General features: G+C 44.6%; 1 protein-coding gene across 1 annotated transcript in view; it reads left to right on the forward strand.

Moving 5' to 3' along the window:
* Nucleotides 1-16,538, forward strand: part of NAPEPLD (N-acyl phosphatidylethanolamine phospholipase D) — a 35,260-nt gene extending 18,722 nt beyond the window's left edge. The window contains exons 3-5 of the mRNA XM_080936415.1: nucleotides 4,372-5,018; nucleotides 9,858-9,972; nucleotides 14,714-16,538. Of these exons, the coding sequence (XP_080792541.1) occupies nucleotides 4,372-5,018; nucleotides 9,858-9,972; nucleotides 14,714-14,848 (897 nt within the window). The 3' untranslated portion in view covers nucleotides 14,849-16,538. The remainder of the gene's footprint in view (nucleotides 1-4,371; nucleotides 5,019-9,857; nucleotides 9,973-14,713) is intronic.
* Nucleotides 16,539-16,640: the final 102 nt, after the last annotated feature.

Here is a 16,640-nt window from a genome sequence, read left to right on the forward strand (position 1 = left end):
AATAGGATTTGGCCTGGGTGTTTAAAATGGCACACTATGGAAAAAGTTGCTTGTTTGAACCATAGAAAGTTCCCCCGTGAAAGTCTTCCCCTGCAGAGGGTGGATTCAGATGAGCAGAGCAGTATTTTCTTTCACCAACAAATCACAGAACCACTGGGTGACTTTCAGTCCCTGAAAAACAACCCACAGTTTACTGCTGCTACCTGGGATCAGAGAAGTCTGTATTCCTCAGAACCACCGTGCTGCAGGCTTTACTGGGGAAACATGGGAGCGCATAGTGTGACGAGACGCACCATCTCAGCGTGGCCTACTTAGCATCACCTGACTAAAGGTGAACCTGACCTGGCAGGGAGGACTTGTGGATTTTTCCCTTTCCTCAAGGAAACCAAAACATTAGTCTTCTTCTTAATTATGGACCTGAGGATTTCCTTTCGCAGTTTCCATGAAGGAAAATTAACCAATTTTTCAGAAAATTTGGTCTAGCTAAACAAACAAACACACAATCTTGTTTTCTTCAAGAAATCAAGAATCCCCTCCCTCCCTCCCTCCCTCCCTTCCTTCTGTTCTACATTCATTTTTCTTACTCTGTTGGGATGCAACGTGTATAAATCCTTCTTTCCTTTTTTGGTGTGTGCATGTGTGGGGTGTGTGTGTGTGTGTGTGTGTGTGTGTGTGTGCGTGTGTGTGTGTGTGTGTGTGTGTATGTCTGTGAGTGCACGTGTGTATGTGTGTGCGCAGAGGTTGCAGTATGCCATTAGGCATCTTTCTTAAGTTTTCGAGACAGTCTGCCCTTGGACCTGGAGCTCACTGACTTAGCTAGGCCTGCCAGCCTGTGAGCTTCAGGAATCCCTGTTTTCTTCCATTTGGTACTGAGGTTTTAGATATGCCATGGGGATGGTGGGGAACAGAACTCAGGTCTTAATGCTGTGCAGCAGGTACTTTGCCTACGCAGTCATCTCCCCGAGTTCCTGAGGAGTTTTTTGCCTTGCATTCTCTTTGGCTGCTCAGTTGTAGGTCGTACTTGTTTGAGTTTCCCCGAGGAAACTGCCGGGCAGCAGGTTTGTAAAGATAAGCTGTCACTTTGTCGTGAGGGAGGAAGGACACACAGATGTGTTAGTGCTTTGTTGGCTGTGATCAAACACCGGGAGCAAGGCATCTTGTAGAAGGAAAGGTTTAACTGGGCTCAGGGTTCCAGAGGTTCCATCACTGTGGAGATGCGTGACATCAGGCAGGCACTGTAGCAGGAGCACCTGAGAGCTCATACCCAGAACTGCAAGCAGGGAGCCCAGAGAACTGACATGGAAGCCTCAAACCCACCCCCAGTGCTATACTTGCTCCAGCAAGGCTATATCTCCTAAACCTCCCCAAACAGCGCCACCAGCTGGGAACCTCCTAAACCTCCCCAAACAGCGCCACCAGCTGGGAACAATCCTATAAGCATCTGAGCCTCTGGGGGACTTTCTCATCCAAGCACCACAGCAAAGTGTTCAGATCTGATCACTACTTTTATCTTTTTATAAGAAGCTTTCATTTCTTGAGCATGGAGTATAATTTCCATACTACACAACTGACCCATTAAACATATAATTTAGTGATTTTTTTTTGTCTATTCATGGATATGTGCAAATACACAAAATCATTTCTGTTATTTCCCAATGTAACACCCATGTCGTTCTTTTGCTCCCCTCCGTCCCGTGGAAACCATCTATGGTGATGTCTTAACCTTGGCGGATAACTGAATAAACTGAGGCTGCCCATGATGCTCCGCTGTGGGCTTTATGGCCCAGTAACCATTCCGATAACGCTAAATGCCAAGTTTCAGGTGGCTTTAAAATAGAGCAAACCCAAAGTACATAAGTTCTCAGGGATCATTATTTTCCAGATATTTCAACACACTGATTAATATGGTTCTGCTTAAACATTTTAAAATAGTTTTGCTAACATAATACAAGTTCTACGTATTTTAAATGCATAGTTGGATGAGTTTTATCAGCATTATCATATGCAGAGCAGATTGCCACAATACAGATAATGGGTGTGCCCACCGCCCCCAGTGTTTCCTTGTGGTTTTGTGATCTTATTGCCCCTTATTCTGCACACTTGGTCCCTGAGCTCTTACTTTCAATAATGAAAGGTAGTTTAGTGGTCGACCACATGCTCAGCATGGATGGGGTCCTGAGTTCAGTCTTTAGCAATGCACAAACATGCGCACACACACACGCACACACACACACACACACACACACACACACACACACACGGGAGGTGTAAGGGTAACTGTAACTTTTTACTTTCTCATCTATAAGATGAAGGTAGCTTTTATCTCTGGTGTTTTGATCTGTATTAAATCTAAAATGTTTTATGAATCAATGCAGCATCTAACAGTAAAGTCTATACGAATGGTGGCTATTGCTAATGTTATTTTATGCTGCATTTCAGTAAAGTACTTGATAGGATAGCATTTTGTCAGCGTCACTGTCATGTGGCTAGTGTCACGCCTACCACATTCATTTCTTTCCTTTCTAAAAGTATGATCTGTTTAGTGTATGTGAATGTGTGTCTGAGTATGTGGAACACATGCTTGTGAGTGTCCATAGAGGCTAGAAGAGAGCACGGGATGCCTGCAACTGGGGTTGTGGGTAGCTGCGGAAGCCTAATGTTGGTGCTGGGAACCAGCAGGTGCCCTTAACTACCGAGCCATCTCTCCAGCACCCCCTTTTTCTTCCTTTTGCCCCCATTTTTATTTTTAAACATTTTTATTTCTTTGCAAATATACAATGTTTTTTTATCAACCCTAATTGTAAAATTTGAGAATTAATTGAAAGAACTAGCATTTGTTCATTAATTTGTCCAAAAATTTTTATTGATCACATCCTGTGTCGCAGTCACTAAACTAGGCCCTTCGAATGATCTCGGAGCTGTATAAGACGAGGAATAGGGGTCTACCTTCAAGCCAGGATACCTGGAGGAGGCCTGTGTTCATAGAAACCCGCATGTCAGGATGAGGCATTCCATCTACAGAGACTTACAGATGATCCCTTGGAGGATGTACCATTTAATTACAGTCTCAAAGGACTGAGAAATGGGGTCGGAATCAAGTTCTGACCCCCAGTCAGCATGTCTGAAACTCATTCCAGGAGTAGGGAGTGTTTCCCAGTGTGTGGGCTCAAGCGTGTATATAGTGCAAAAAGAGCCCAGCTGGGCGGGGCTGGGCACCCCACAGGCAAGGTTGTTGGGTAAGGGGATGAGATGGCCTTGTCAGGCAGTAGACAGCAGTGAAGACTTTTCAACAGGTCTTCCTATATTAACCAAGGCTAGCCTTGAACTCTTGACCCTTCTTCCTCAGCTCCCCAGGAGCTGGGGCTATAGACGTTACCTCCTGGGTCCAGCTTGGTACTGATGAGGACTGTTGTAGCTCTTGTGTGTACACGGAACGGGCACGGAGACAGCGCGTAGTCATGAGTACGCTCATGTGTCCAGCCGCTACTACTTCGGAGCTCAAGTGGAGGTCACTGGTTATGTAGAGATAAAAGAAATTGGCAAGACTGGTGCGTGCTCCCTCACGGGGGTGGATACTTACTGTCTTCTTTTGGAATACTTACTGAGTTTGTATCGAGAGCCAGCCATTCCTAATTTGGTTCTCATGACAATGAAGTACAGTTACACCCATCTTCCACGTGCGGAACTTGAGCTTGAAAGGCGTTAGTGACATCACTGCTGTCCCTACCTTTCCTTTCCTGGCTGGGCCTTCTCACTCAGACCGTCTGGGTGGCATCTTGGTTTCTTTTCTTATGTCAGCTGGCCTTGTAAGGGTAAGGATTGAGAAGACCCATTTATGAATGTGATCCTCCCCCCCCAGCCACCCCTGAACCCCCACTCCCTGCCCAGGAAACATCATACTGGTTTGCTTTGAATTGTATGCACTCAAAAAGTAAGTTATGTAAGATCCAAGGGTTAAACATCACTTGGCTTTGCTTTGTAAGTTCCAGGGATTGGGCTGCTTCTCAGGCTGGCTTTCAACAGCAGACACATCCTCAGCTCAGTGAGGCAGCAACAGCAAGGGGGCCAGACTCCTGCTGGCATTCTGGAAGAGAGCCTTCAAAAAAAAAAAAAAACAAAAACCTAGCAGTTCTGAGCGTTTTAAATTTAATTTTCCTTTTTTCTTTAAACTGTTGTTACTAAGGCACATCTAGAGAGAAGGGAGGCGCACGTTATTTAAGAGTAGAGCAGGTGCATCGGATGACGTCAGTTATCCCCAAATAGCTCTTCTCTCTGGAATGTAGGTCAGAATACTTTCTGTGATGATGTCATACCTTTCCACCTTTAAATACTGCTGTTTTGTTTTCTTTATATATATATAAATACATACAGGAGCTTGACAAAGAACTCCCAGTGCTTAAGCCATATTTCATCAGTGACCCCGAAGAAGCCGGAGTGAGAGAGGATGGCTTACGAGTCACGTGGCTGGGACACGCGACGCTGATGGTGGAAATGGAGGAGCTCATCCTACTCACGGATCCCATGTTCAGCTCTCGAGCCTCTCCCTCGCAGTACATGGGTCCGAAGCGGTTTCGCCGCCCCCCATGTACAGTCAGCGAACTCCCCCCGATAGATGCCGTCCTCATTAGCCACAACCACTACGACCACCTGGACTACGGCTCCGTCCTGGCTTTGAATGAGCGCTTCGGCAGTGAACTGAGATGGTTTGTGCCATTGGGCCTTCTCGACTGGATGCAGAAATGCGGCTGTGAAAACGTGATTGAACTGGACTGGTGGGAGGAGAACTGCGTTCCTGGTCACGATAGGGTCACCTTCGTCTTCACGCCTTCCCAACACTGGTGTAAAAGGACCCTCCTGGACGACAACAAGGTTCTGTGGGGCAGCTGGTCTGTGCTAGGGCCTTGGAATCGGTTCTTTTTCGCTGGGGATACCGGCTACTGCCCTGCTTTCGAAGAGATTGGAAAAAGGTTTGGTCCTTTTGACCTTGCAGCTATTCCCATTGGAGCTTATGAACCAAGGTTAGTAAGTGTGCGCTTTACAGGTTGTGGCTCCTTGGTACTCTGTAGTTGGTGATTTCAGTGGTGGGTTTGGTTATCATTGATGGAGGTTGAAGTCAGATTCACATTCGATTTTATATACATACCCTCCAGCTTAAAAGCCAGTAGCCAGAATTAGCATTTGTTCTTCCTTTTCACATGGATGATTCTCTCTCGGGATGACTTTCTTTTACTCTGTGATTGGGACTTTCCATTCCCTGCCCTGCAGCTCTTTTATGTGTAACAGAGCGAGAAGGCAAGGGATTGGCCTCCTGTGCCAGTCCTTGCGATGCTTGATTTCAGTGAGCAGGCCATTACTCCCTGCTCTCTCCAGCCACTATGGACACAGCACTCATTTGCAGAGCAGATCTGGGCCCTGCCGTTAAGGACAGGTAGACCCCGTTACTGTCTGTTTTCCTTTACTCTGTCTTTATCTCCTTAAGGAAGAGAGCTAAGGGCTGAGTGGTCAGCAGCTGACAGCATACTCCTGTAATCCCAGAGCCGGGGCGCAGGCGGGAGGGTCCTGGGTGCTCGATGGCTGGCCAGTCTAACCAGTCAGTGAGATTTCAGCCTGGGGGAGTGGATTGAAGGTCGAGAGGCACTCTGGCAAAGCCCCGAGGCCCAGATTGATCCCCAGAACCCGCAGGTTAGAAGGAGAACCAGCGCCTGTAAATGCTCTTCTAACTTCTGCTCACATTTGTCCACACGCTGTATCACATGTAAAGGATAAATAATTGTGGTACTTTTTTTTGTCTTCCTTAAGGTGGAGAGTGATAGAGGGAAGCAGGTCTGGCCTGTACACGCCCCACACGCGTGCACGCAGATGCACACACACCGTGTTTTGCTTTACTTTTCTCTGCGTGTGGATACATGCATGCCATTCTGGCAACCCCACAAGCATCCTATCTCTGACACAAGCAGTGCATTTATAATCACAACAGCTTCAGGCTCACTTCCATAGCGATTTGCACACTGGGCGATGGATTGGGTGAATACAGCTTTCTGTTTTCACCTGGTACCTGTCCATCAATCTGTCTGTCTGTCCATCCGTCCATCTGTTCATTTTCCTTTTCTGTAACTGGGAATTGAGTCCAGGGCCTCTGGCATGCTAACCAAACACTCTTACCACTGAGCTATATCACATCCTTGTCAAATTTATTTGTTACCCTTTAAGCTCACCAAACCACTTTTCTTATTAATATCTATTCTTTTGTTCTATTAACATCTATTTAGTTAGTTGGTCTTACTTGTTCCCTTGTTGTGGGTAGGCTTAGATACTGTCACCGGTTTTGGAGCCTTGGTAATTATTAAAACCACTGCAGCTTGCCAGATAGGGTGACACAGGCCACTAATCCCAGAACTTAGAGGTTAAGCAGGAAGATGTTTCAGAAAATCACTGCTACTACCTACCACAACAAAAGCTACTGTAAGTCAGTATTAGTATTTGAGTTTTGCTTTTTCCATTCAAAGTATTTTAGTACTCATGAAACTTCTGAAAATATCATCCTGGCTTAAAAAAAAAAAAAAAAAAAAACCAAAAACTGTTAGAGACAATTTCCGAATGGTGTTGGTTTTTACCTACTGCATTAGCTTATCTCTTTATAATTATAAAAACAGGTCTTCACAGCAGCAGCATATGTCTGTGGTGCAGCAAACGGCTTGCTTTCAGCCTTGCCCCTCCTCTGCGGTGGAGGTCTAGGCTGTGAGAGGTGGGGCTGGGACATCGCTGGCTTTAAGAGCATTGAATGTGGGAGTTCACATGAATTGTGGAATGTGTGTGTGTGTATGTGTGTGTGTGTGTGTAAGTGTGCATGTGTTTTGTTTTTTGTCAATACTAGCTGTTTTATAAATAAAACTTAGAAATTCTGTGCACATGTGAGCTGATTATAGAAAACAAACAAACCAACCCCACCCCAAACCATTGGCTTTTTGTGTTGTGCTGGGAATACTTCATCCCTTCTTCTGAGGCCTCTCATCCCCGGACATGGTAGCTAAGTCAGCCGGAACTTAGCATTTCCTGTTTTTCTCACTTCAGTGCTGGGGATTGAATCCCAGCCTGAAACAAGGTCAAGTGATCTGTCACGGGCCTGTCTCCTTAGCACTGACATCTTAGCTTTAATTGCTAGAGTAAAAAAAAAAAATAATAATTTCAGGTAAACATGAAGTTAGAAAAGATGTGGGAGTTGTCATCGGATTGTTTAATAAATGAGTAGTGGATTCCCGAGTGTCAGGATAGAAGACAGACCAGCGGTAGGCTGTCGAGAACACAGAGGCTTAGTTTTTGGGTTCCAGGAGAACCCGGCAACTGCATATAGTGAACATCTCCCTTGCGCTGCTGCAGGTGGATGGGCTCTTCCGAGATGACTTCCGGGAAGGGCAGAGTGCCTTGGTCTCTCTACCGTTTGTCCTGTGATAGCCCATGCCCCTTGGTCTCTTTATTGTTTGCCTGTGATAGCCCGAACCTCTTGGTCTCTCTATTGTTTGCCTGTGATAGCCCACGCCCCTTGGTCTCTCTAGCGTTTGTTCAAGTGGCTGATTAGGATGAAAAGAACATGAAGAAAGCGTTTATTTATTTTTTCCCCCCTCGGCTAAACTAATGGCTTAAAAAGTGAAACGTGTGCATGTCCTCTGTATATAAAATTATTCATTTGTTCCCCCTGAAGGTGATGTTTTCCTGAGTTATTTTTCTGGGAGAAGCCGATGAGTAGGTGCTGCATTCGATGCCTTCACAAGCTGTCTAGGTATCCCAACTGTCACGAGTCCTAGGATGGACCGGTCTAGGGTGGACACAGAAGCTCAGGGGACGGCAGGACCTGGAGCAGGAGGCGCTGTGCTTCGCAGCCTGGCTGGTTCCAAGGCTTCAGTAAGCCGTTCGGGGACTATGTCACGTGTTGTCACTTGCCCGTGTTTACTACACCCCACTCTTCAGTTTTATGATTTTTTTTTTTTAGATTTTTTAATTTTATTTTTTTTTTACATTGATGTTTTGCCTTCATGTATGGTCTGTGTGTGCGTGAGTTGCCAGCTTGTCAGGAACTGGAGTCATAGACAACCGTGAGCTGCCACGTGGGTGCTGGGAATTGAACCCTGAGCCTTTGCAAGAGCAGCCACGGCTCTTAACTGCTGAGCCATCTCTCCAGCCCAGTGGCCCAGTTTTATGTTTTAAGTAAAATTCCTTGACTTGCAGTAGGACCTTCTGCCCCTTAGCTTTAGAGTTTGTACACGTTACACTGTACACTATTGATTTTGGGGGGAAAGTCTTGGAAGTGTAATCCAGCCTTGAATTTAGAGTCCTCATGTAGAGTGGCAGGGCTACATATGTGTGCCACCATGCCTGGATTGATCCGTTAACCCTTGGCCTGCTTTTCATTTGGTCAGCTTGTATTTTACGATAGATATTCTGTAGTAACTTCCAGTTCTTTACCCATTATTACATTTCTTTGATTCATTCCAAAAATTGCAGAGTATCTGCTTTTTAAAGTATTAAGTCATACTTTTAAATTATAGCATCAGTAAACATCAAAATAAACATGAAGCAAAGCTTGAGGTTCTCTTGTTTAGCAATTTATACACACAAGATTTTTGCTTGAGAAAAGTGGACTGAGGGGCAGTGGTTTTTCTGACTGTCTATGGCTTTTGCTTTAGTTTAGGATATATATGATTCTAAACTGACTATGGTTATATATGTGTTATATATATGAGTATATATGATTGTAAATATGCATGTATAATTTATTTATTAAGGTAGGGTTTCTCTGTGTAGCCCTGGCTGTCCTGGAACTCGTCCTGTAGATCAGGCTGGCCCTGAACTTAGAAGTCTGCCTGCCTGAGCCTCTTGAGTGCTGGGATTAAAGGTGTATACCACCATGCCCAGTGTAAAATTTTGTTTTTAATATTTAGTTCATTTTCTTGTGTCTGTGTGAGTGAATGCCTTGTGTTTGGGTGCCCACAGAGGTCAGAAGAGGGTCCGACTCCTTACAGTGGGAGTTCCAGGCCATTGTGAGCCACCTGAAGTGGGTGCTGGGAGCTGACCTCCAGTTCTATGCAGGAGCAGCAGGCAGTCTTGACTGCAGAGCTATCTCTCCAACCCTGCTTGCTTTCTCCTAGCAAGTCTTGCCAGGCCTCCAGACTTGCTCGCGGGCTCCTTCTCATCACTGCTGTGTGCCTCCCTGTAATTCTCAACTGTGGCTGCAAAAGCTCAGCGGCAGTGTCCCAGCCCAGAAGAGTGACATCAGAATCACTGAGTAGCTTTTTATCATATTCCGGATGAGCATGATGTGAATTTGATGCCTGAGAAGTGGTTGGTGGCAGCTCCCTCCTGCTTGTTGCTGCATCTACTGGTGATTTGGTCTTAAGTACACTGACAAAGAGTCAATCCAGGGATAGGGAGGCTGTACAAATAACGCTTGTATACATGAATACAATTCTCAAATAATAAATGATGTGAAAACTGTGAACACAGAAAGCTGCTACGTTTTCAAATGTTCATAGTCCTGTGAAGAATCTTTTTGATTTAAATTTTATTTTTAACTGTGTGTGTGTGTGTGTGTGTGTGAGTGTGTGTGTGTGTGAGTGAGTGTGTGTCTGTGTGTGCAAGTGTCCAGACAAGGGCATTGGATTTTTTGGAGCTGGGATTATAGGCAATTGTGAGCTGCCTGATGTGTGAACCAAACTCAGGTCTTCTGCAAAAGTGGTATGTGCTCTTAACTGCACAACTGTCTCTCTAGATATGCAGACTATTAAATGTTGATTAGATGAAATAGCCATTTGGATTTAGGCTGTTTTCAAGGATTGGATTAATTAACTGCTGTGTTTTATTAGGTGGTTTATGAAATACCAGCATGCAGACCCAGAAGATGCAGTAAGGATTCACATTGATGTTCAAGCAAAGAAATCTGTGGCAATTCACTGGGGGACTTTTGCCTTAGCTAATGAGGTAAGTTTGATTTAAACAAACAGACAAACAGACAGACAGACAAGCAAGAAACCTGGCTTCGATTGTGTGTTTGGCTGTTGGTAGGATTTAGGTATTGCTGTCCTGGCTTTCAGAGACAACACTGTGGTATCAAACTCCCTACAATTATAACAATCACCTCATGAACTGAAGGATCGAAGTGTAATTATTAGTAAAATAATACTTGAAAAGAGCATGAGTAAAACCTTCATGGTGTGCTGTTGCTTAGCCTGGTTTTCCAGTTCACAAAGTATGTGCTTTATCCAGTTTTCTCTGTGAGCTGTAGAACACGGACTGTCGTGTGCCACGCTCCAGATCTTCTAGCTTCTTCTCGAACAAACCTGGCTCGTTTACTGGAAGGCGGAAGTGCTATAATGTAGGACAGATAAATTGGTCTCAAACACTGGGAGGCATCTGGAATTGCTTCATGCAAGATGGGAATTTTAAAGTGGCCACAGGCAAGAAGGGAAGTTTCTTTCCAGAGGAGTAAAGGGCAGAGCGTGAGGGGGCAGCACACACTGGGGAAGTGAGGAGTTGGTTGTTCAGCAGGAGGGTGGGTGCTGGAGAGCTGGAATAGGAGCATCTGATCGATCCAGGGAACCGATTCAGTGCTTGTCAGCTGTGACATTGGGGTAAACGTGGCTTATTCCTAAACTACACCGGAAGAGCTGACTCTTCCAGAGCTCTGTTGCCAGCCTGGCTTCTGGGATCAGGCAAGTCTAGAGAAATGTCTCTTGGTTCCTGGATCTGAAACCAGGCCAAATATAGAAGTGGGTTTGAAGTCAATTTCTCCTTGGTGCTCTGTGGCCCCTTCTGTCTCCCAGGACCTCTTTGCAGAGACCCAGTGTCTTCTGGCTGCTCTTAGCCCTCTCAGTCTGCTGTTTCTGGTCTGGTCCCTTCCTAAGATATGGTTTGTTCTAGAATTACCTAATACCCTCCCTGCTCATTTCCCTTCCCCCTAGTTAAAGTGTCTACTTTGTGATGAAATGACCCTGCATAGTGCAGCAGGTCTTTAGCCGTTCTGCAGAGGTGGAGTGGAGCAATACATGAAAATCTGCAGAGCCAGGAGGAAGGCGTGCCCACCCAAGGACACGTGTGCACTTGGCAAGAGGCAAGCTGTCACATGAGTATGCTGCCGTTTTATGGCAGTTTCTTCTGCCACCTCTGTGTGCTTGTGTGTGTGGGTGACCTAGGTGAAATTGTAGTATTTATTAAGCCTTTGTAAAGGAGGGCCCGAAGGCTCAGCTTGAGTGATGGGCAGCCACGAGGGGTCTTTGCTGAGACGGAGAGACAGGCAGAGGATCTCAACCTCAGACGTCAAGAATCATTACACTATTCAGCCTTCAAGCATCGTGCTGAATTATGTCTAAGAATGCAGTATACATAAAGCTTAGTTAAAACCTGAGTTGTAAAAGTATCTTTTAGTAGCCTGATGTAATTGTCATCTCCAAGGTTTTACTGCCCCCGTCTGCTAACCTAGGCCTAGTCTTGGGAGCTTCCAGCCTCCATACAATCTTATCTAGGCCTAGGGTGTTTTCAGTCTCTGAGACTTGCTGCTGAGTAAGCCCATCCCTACATAGTTATTTCTTATCTCTGGCTGGCTGGATCAACTCAGCTGTCTTGGCTTAAAATTCCTCTCCAGTCTGACTGATTCAATCTGGCTTCTCTCTTCTTTCCTGAATTTCTCTGCTTGACCCCAAATTAACTTCAATAATCTGTTCTAATCTTCTGACTCCTTCTCATTCTCTGGGTCACTCTGTCTTCACCTGTGTCTAGCTTGTTCTCTTTTCGGCCTGTCTCTGTATAACTGTCCTTTAAAAACTGCCTCTTTTCTATCCCCCGCACCCCGTTCTGCTCTCTTAAGTAGCTTTCCTTTCCTCTCTCTTCTGAGAGTTGGGCGTATCCTATTCTGTCATATCTTTCTGTAACTCGTCACTTTGTCTGCCACTCAATTAGACATCGCTTTTAAATATGGGTGCTTCCTTCTACAAAGTGACATTGTTTGGGATTAAAAGTGTGTAGTAGGGGAATGTCTGTATTCTAGCCAGAGAGGTTAAAGGTGTGTGCTAAGGCTGAGCCACACCATGACTAGAAACAGGGTCATTCAGTGACTTGCAAAATCTTGGGGTTCAGTGTGTTCAAATTGGCTGCAGTACTAAGGAGTTAGTTGTGCTGTCAGTGACCCTCTAAACATAGCCCCACACGGGGAAAACAGGGAGGAAAGTACCCACATTACATGTTAAGTACCCACATTACATGTTAAGCCCCAAGAAAGGTTTCCTGGCTTTTATATTTTGTTGGCCATCTCGTAAGGATGGAGTGTTGTGGGCAGCAGGCCTGACCCCTCAATGAGGAGATGCAGCCCAGCACTCCGGGCGGGCAGTCTGAGGAGCTGCTTCTAGAAACCTTGACTCGTGTAGCTGGGATTGTCCGTCACAGGAAAGAATTGCAGGTTAAATCAGAATTGGGATGACTCAGTATTAAGAAGCAGTGGACATCAAGGGCAGATGCCAAGCTCTGGCATTCAGAGAGATGTACTTGGGGCTGTGCAGATAGATGGCTTAGTAAAGTATTAAAGGGATAAAAAGGGTCAAAGCATACTTTTGGCTTTAACCTTGGTTCATTAGCTGTTTTATTCCTGTCTGGAAAGGTTGTGAATGCAGTACAGGCACTGTTGACTGTGGATTTCTTGGTTGTGTCTAAAGTTATGACTCTCAGCCAGTGGGAAATGTAAACTGGGGTTGGCGAGATTGTCCCTTTCTCACATCCTTCATCTTCCATACTGGCTTGCTTCAGTCACCTTTCCAGATCAGATCCTCCCCTAGCCAATGCCCCTCCATATTGACATATACGCCATCTCCTCCTTAGCCAGAACCGGCTCCCTCCCCACCCTCACAGACAGATCAGCCTTCATTCCACACATTGCCCCTTAGTCTGCTCATCTCTGTAGAAGACAGGGACCTTTACAATTTGAATCAAATCATGACATAGCCTTACCTGGAGCCTCATGTTTGGGATGAAAACCTCAGTCTGATGCTTGCCTACCTTGCCTTAAGTAGCCTTGGCTATTGGGTGTGCACTTAGGACTTTCTTGGGAGGGCCCCTGAGATTATGCTTTTAAAACAGACCTCATTTCCAGCACTTTCTCCCTTCCCTGACCCCCCTCCCAGAACATAGAAACCCCTCAGATACTTTATTTCCCTTTGTGTTTGTCTCTGTGTTAGAAGGTAAAGACTTCTGTTTGGCTCACTAGCTGGCGCACTCTGTAGATGCCTAGAAGATAGTCCCACAGAAGGGGAGAGACAGATTCCCCACTGGTGACTAGGTCAGAAACTCTGCCTTGTTTTTAAACTTCCAAATGCTAGGGAAAAATAGACTTCAAATGAATTTTTTTAAAAAAGCTATTATACAGCAGCATAGAGATTTAGGTCAGAGGGAAATAACTTTAAAAACAGGGAGGGAGGTAAGGAGTGGATATTATTGAGAGATTGTACGTGGCATGAGATTCTCTGAGAATTCGTACAAACACTGTTCAGTTGTTAGTGTGTGGTACCCTGACAGTGTAGTTACACATTTCTCCTTAGTCTGTTCTTTTTACCATGTCACAATGATTCTCTAGTTTTCTCTGTGTTTTTTTGGTTGTTGTTGCTTTTATGTGCTTTTTGCCTGCTTATATGTCTGTGCACCATATTTGTGCCTGGTGCCCAAGAGGGCGAGAGAGGGCGTCTGATTCACTGGGACCAGAGTTTCAAACCGTTGTAAGCCACCATGGGTGTTAGTTAAGAATTGAGCCTGGGTTCTGTAGAAGAGTAGTCAGTGCTCTTAACTGCCGAGCCGTCTCTCACACCCCTTCCAAATACTGTCTTCTTAAAACTCATGGAATTGTTTACCTTCATACCTCAAAGTTCTTTATAATAACCATCTTATTCTACACTCAAGTGGTCTGCACTTCCAAAATAATTTACATTGTGCATTTGTCCAGAGCATGTGCCGCCATACAAATATGAGAGGGTCAGTTTTACCCGTACACCGTGGGGTAGGGGATGGAATTCAGGGCCCCAGGCTCCACATCTCGTATCTTTGTCTAGGGGGCATTTTGCCAAGACACTTGGAACTTTTGAAGGAAATATTCAAGTGAGCAAAAAACATCCTGGGGGCATGCTTTGTGCCATCTTTGCCGGTGCTGGAAATCACTGAGGAGATGCAGGGAGTTGGGGACTGTCTGTTCTCAGAGGCCACCTTCATCCTGACCAGGTGTGCATACAGGGGGGCTTTGTGGGTAACACCCTTCTTCATCCAAAACTACTTCCTTGTCCACGCAAACACAGATGAACCGAGTCCCACATGCTTAATTAAGTGTTGATATCCAGCCTCCCAGTAATCATTTCTTGGTATTGATTGCAGTCACACTGAAGCTGTATCCGGAAATCGGGATCAGGTTTTGTGTCATGTAGTGACCCTGATGCACATGCGCACACAGAAATGTGGATGGACCTATTTCTATCCAGCACTCAACAGTTTTAGTGACTTTGTAATTAATGGCTCTGATTCTGTAAGACGATGACATGTTTGTCTGATTTGTTAGTGGTTCATTTAGAAGAAAGGGAATTGTTTTATGTGGGCAACTTTTGGTGTTTTGAATTTAGTTTTAGTTTGAGTGCTCGTTTGGAATAGCTGTCAAGTATCTGGATTCTAAGTTTTCCCTTCTTCCTGTCATTGCCAGCATTACCTGGAGCCACCAGTGAGACTGCGAGAAGCACTGGAGAGGTACGGCCTTCAGAGTGAGGACTTCTTCACGCTGAAGCACGGGGAGTCGAGGTACTTGGATACTGACGACAAAGCTTTTGAAGAAACATGAACTTAGGAATTTTCAAATGAAAAGACTAAGAAAGTCACAAATATGTCACTTTTCCCATGGAAACAATTTCTGCAAGTGTGTGTTTTGTTTTGTATTCTAACTTGCCAAATGATAAGACTCGCTCGTATAAACTGTGGGAGTCTAGGGATGGGTTATTTAAGAAACTGTCCAATATAGACTTTAAAAAAAAAAAACACCAATGATACAAACATTGCAAAATATTATTTCTTATCAAAACACCATATTTTAGTGGCAGTAAAGTTTCTGAGGTTGTGAAAAACTGATACTAAAGTTTCATTTCTTTTTCTATTCAGGGCTTTCTACAAAGGAGAGCAAAACTTACCTACACACACACACACACACACACACACACACACACACACACACACACACAGGCACACACACACAGACACTCACACAGACACACACACTCAGACACACACACACAGAGACACACACAGACACTCACACACTCTCACATAATGAGAAGCTTGAGCTTTTCATGGTGATTAACTGCTGGTCGTGATGACGCCCGTCTGCAGCCCTACACTCCAAAGAATAAGGCAGACAGATGACAAGTTCAAGGCCAACTAGAGCTACAAGTGAGAGGACAAAACATTAGCTTACATGCCAAATGTTAAGTGATTTTATTTTGTTAAGCATAAGAGCATAGGCATTTGGGCTAAATTTATTGTTTTCTTAAAATAAATGATCATTTTTACCATGGTGAAAAGCAGCTCTTGGGCGTCAGGTAGTACATTCTTGTGCCGCCGTGAGCATCACGTACTTACATCTCTACAGAGGCATCATCACAAAGCTGCGTTTCTCAGGTTAAAGGCTGATGGGCAGAGAAGGGAAGACTGGGTTTGAGACTTAGGGCAAGTTTTTAATTTCAAACGCAGACTTCATGCCATTGCGACTACAAAGTATCTCCCAAAGGAGAGAACGCGTAGCCGAAGTGTGAACACATCACCCACTGGAATTATTTTCACTTCCCACTTTCTCCGTATAAACTCTTCCCTCTTCTCAGCTTTAACCCAGATTTACCAGTGAGATTTGTAAGTATGTTTTACATGACTTGGATGTGGTATATATTTTTATATTAAATGACCTATAAGCACAATTGTACCTTTTAGTAAGCCATTGTGAAATACCAGATTTTTTTTTTAGGATTGTGGGTATCTGCTGACCAGAGTCTTTGTCCCAGCCTCTGCGCTTACAGGTTTCTTATGAACCTTAAGGAAGTGAGCTGCCGGGATATTAGTGAAGGTACATTTTGCTTCCGCTTTCTAGACCAGTGGTATAAAACATGTCACGTTTTCTCTATATATCAAATGTTATATAGGGAGTACTCAATAATTTGATGCATTTGCATGGGTAGGGCCGTAGGGCCTTGCTACAGGTAGCACTGTAGCCACACTGCACATTCTCTTAAGCAACTGATAGAGCTCAAGTATTTGTCCAGGAACGGCCTTGGCACTGCTTCTGTGTCCACACGTACTGTTTGAGGCTTCCGTGTTATTTGTGTTCTGCTTCCCAGATTGAATTGGGCCCGCCTCATTTTTTTGTTGTTGTTGTTGTTTTGTTTTTTAAGCTTCCTCATGGTTTTTGTTTCTGTTTACATGTAAGTTCCATTTGTTGTGAAATACATCACATTTCTCTAACACAACCACCCTATTGAATGGTTTTCACTTTATTTTTCTAATCTTCATTTCAAAGGATGTGTAAAGTGAAAATAAATTTTGAGGAAAAAAAAATCTACTCTTACCAGTGCAATATAATTGTAAAAACT

The sequence above is a fragment of the Micromys minutus genome (assembly GCF_963924665.1).
Source record: "Micromys minutus genome assembly, chromosome: 23".
In the NCBI taxonomy this organism is placed as follows: Eukaryota; Metazoa; Chordata; class Mammalia; order Rodentia; family Muridae; genus Micromys; species Micromys minutus.